The sequence below is a fragment of the Bos indicus x Bos taurus genome, chromosome 7 (genome assembly GCF_003369695.1).
Source record: "Bos indicus x Bos taurus breed Angus x Brahman F1 hybrid chromosome 7, Bos_hybrid_MaternalHap_v2.0, whole genome shotgun sequence".
Classification (NCBI taxonomy): Eukaryota; Metazoa; Chordata; class Mammalia; order Artiodactyla; family Bovidae; genus Bos; species Bos indicus x Bos taurus.
In genome coordinates, this window is record NC_040082.1 from 101,386,737 (window position 1) to 101,389,196 (window position 2,460).

General features: G+C 38.5%; 1 protein-coding gene across 1 annotated transcript; it reads left to right on the forward strand.

Moving 5' to 3' along the window:
• Positions 1 to 1,077: 1,077 nt before the first annotated feature.
• LOC113896445 (olfactory receptor-like protein OLF4) lies at positions 1,078 to 2,028 on the forward strand. The gene has a single exon (XM_027548627.1). It carries the CDS (start codon positions 1,078 to 1,080, stop codon positions 2,026 to 2,028), a length of 951 nt encoding a protein of 316 aa, XP_027404428.1.
• Positions 2,029 to 2,460: the final 432 nt, after the last annotated feature.

Genomic DNA, 2,460 nt, shown 5'->3' on the forward strand with positions numbered 1-2,460 from the left:
TCATCTTTCAGGATTTGAAAAAGCTCAACTAGAATTCCATCCCCTCCACTAGCTTGTTCATAGTGATGCTTTCTAAGGCCCACTTGACTTCACATTCCAGGATGTCTGGCTCTAGGTCAGTGATCACACCATCGTGATTATCTTGGTCCTGAAGATCTTTTTTGTACAGTCCTTCTGTGTATTCTTGCCTTTTCTTCTTAATATCTTCTGCTTCTGTTAGGTCTATACCATTTCTGTCCTTTATGGAACCCATCTTTGCATGAAATGTTCCTTTGGTATCTCTGATTTTCTTTACCTTTTAACTCTTTTCAAAATTTTTCATAGCAGGAGTCATCGTATGAAAAGCAATATATATTATCACATATGTAGCCAAATTTCATATATATATAGCTTATATTTTGTGTGTGTGTGTTTAGATTCTTACAGCTTTTGTAGAACCCTATACTCATCACCTGGACAGCACCTGAAACAATGCCATTATTCAAATTCTGTTACCCAAATGAATTGAAAAATTTCTGATTAAATATCTGGAATATATGATAGCCTGCAAAAAAAAATCTACACGAGACAACCTTGTGAATTTGAGATGAAACAGGGAATTCCATAAAGGGGAAAATCCATGGGAAACATTCTGAACTTAGGCAAAAAGAGACACAGATGTATAGAACAGTCTTTTGGACTCTGTGGGAGGGGGGAGGGACAATTTGGGAGAATGGCATTGAAACATGTATAATATCATATAAGAAATGAATCACCAGTCTAGGTTTGATGCAAGATACAGGATGCTTGGAGCTGGTGCACTGGGATGACCTAGAGGGATGGTATGGGGAGGGAAGTGGGAGGGGGGTTCAGGGGATTGGGAACACATGTACACCCGTGGCAGATTCATGTTGATGTATGACAAAACCAATATAATACTGTAAAGTAATTAGCCTCTAATTAAAATAAATAAATTAAAAAAAAAATTAAATGTACTTAAGTAAAATATAAACAATAGTTTTTCAACAATGTGAGCAGTGCCTGTTTTTGTAAAAGTAGACATGTTATTTTCTCTTTTCCAGTAGTCACCTCCACCATATGAGACCAATAAACCTGATAAATGTTTCAGAATTTCTTCTTCTGGGACTTTCAGAGGAATCAGAACTGCAGCCCCTTATATATGGGCTTTTTCTCTTCATGTACCTGATTACTTTGTTTGGAAACCTGCTCATCATCCTGGCCATCAGCTCAGACTCCCACCTCCACACCCCCATGTACTTCTTCCTCTCCAACCTGTCTTTTGTAGACATCTGCTTCACCTCCACCACCGTCCCAAAGATGCTGTGGAACATCCAAACTCAGAGCCTAGTTATAACCTATGAAGGCTGCATCATCCAGATGTATTTTTTCACACTATTTGTAGTTTTGGATGACTTCCTCTTGACTGTGATGGCCTATGACCGGTTTGTGGCTATCTGTCACCCCCTGAACTACACAGTCATCATGAACACCTGGCTCTGTGCACTGCTGGTTCTGGTGTCCTGGATCATCAGTATCTTGGATTCCGTCTTACAAACCTTAATGGTGTTGAGGTTGTCCTTCTGTGGAGTGGTGATAATCCCTCACTATTTCTGTGAACTCAAACAGTTGGTTCAAGTTGCCTGTTTTGACACCCTTCTTAATGACACTGTGCTATATTTTTCAGCTGTCTTGCTGGGAGGTTCACCCTTAGCTGGTATTGTTTACTCTTACTCTAGGATAATTTCCTGCATATGTGGAATTTCATCGTCTCAGGGGAAGTATAAGGCATTTTCCACCTGTGCATCTCACCTCTCAGTGGTCTCTTTATTTTATTGTACATGCTTAGGAGTGTATATTTATCCTGTTAATGCCCATAGCTCACACTCAAGTGCAACGGCCTCAGTGATGTACACTGTGGTCACACCCATGCTGAACCCCTTCATCTATAGTCTGAGGAACAAAGACATAAAGAGGGCTCTGAAAGCATTCTTTAAGACTGCAGCTATAAAAAGAAGCCAATTGTTCTGAGCTGAGGGAGGCAGCATGATTGAAAGTTTTAAAGCCTCATAGCCAGAAATTGAAAATTTTGATCAGATCTTAGAAGTAGAACTTACACTTTCCAGTTTCTTGATATAATTTTCATTTCTTTGAATTCACCTCCTTTATAAATTTATATAGCTCACTTGATTAAGCTTTGTAACTTCTCTCGTATCCAAGAATTGTTGCCTTCATGCTTTCCCACTAGCTAAAATTTGTTTTCAAACTTAAATCTGAGCAATTTAGGGAATATGGTTTATCATATTAGTTGACATATTTCTTTAAAAAAAAAACAATTTATTCTCAAGTAATATTATTGTACCAAATGTTTTCCTTTTGTTTTAATAAAGAATACTCATGAACTGTACTGCTACTGCTGCTGCTAAGTCGCTTCAGTCGTGTCTGACTCTGTGCAACCCCATA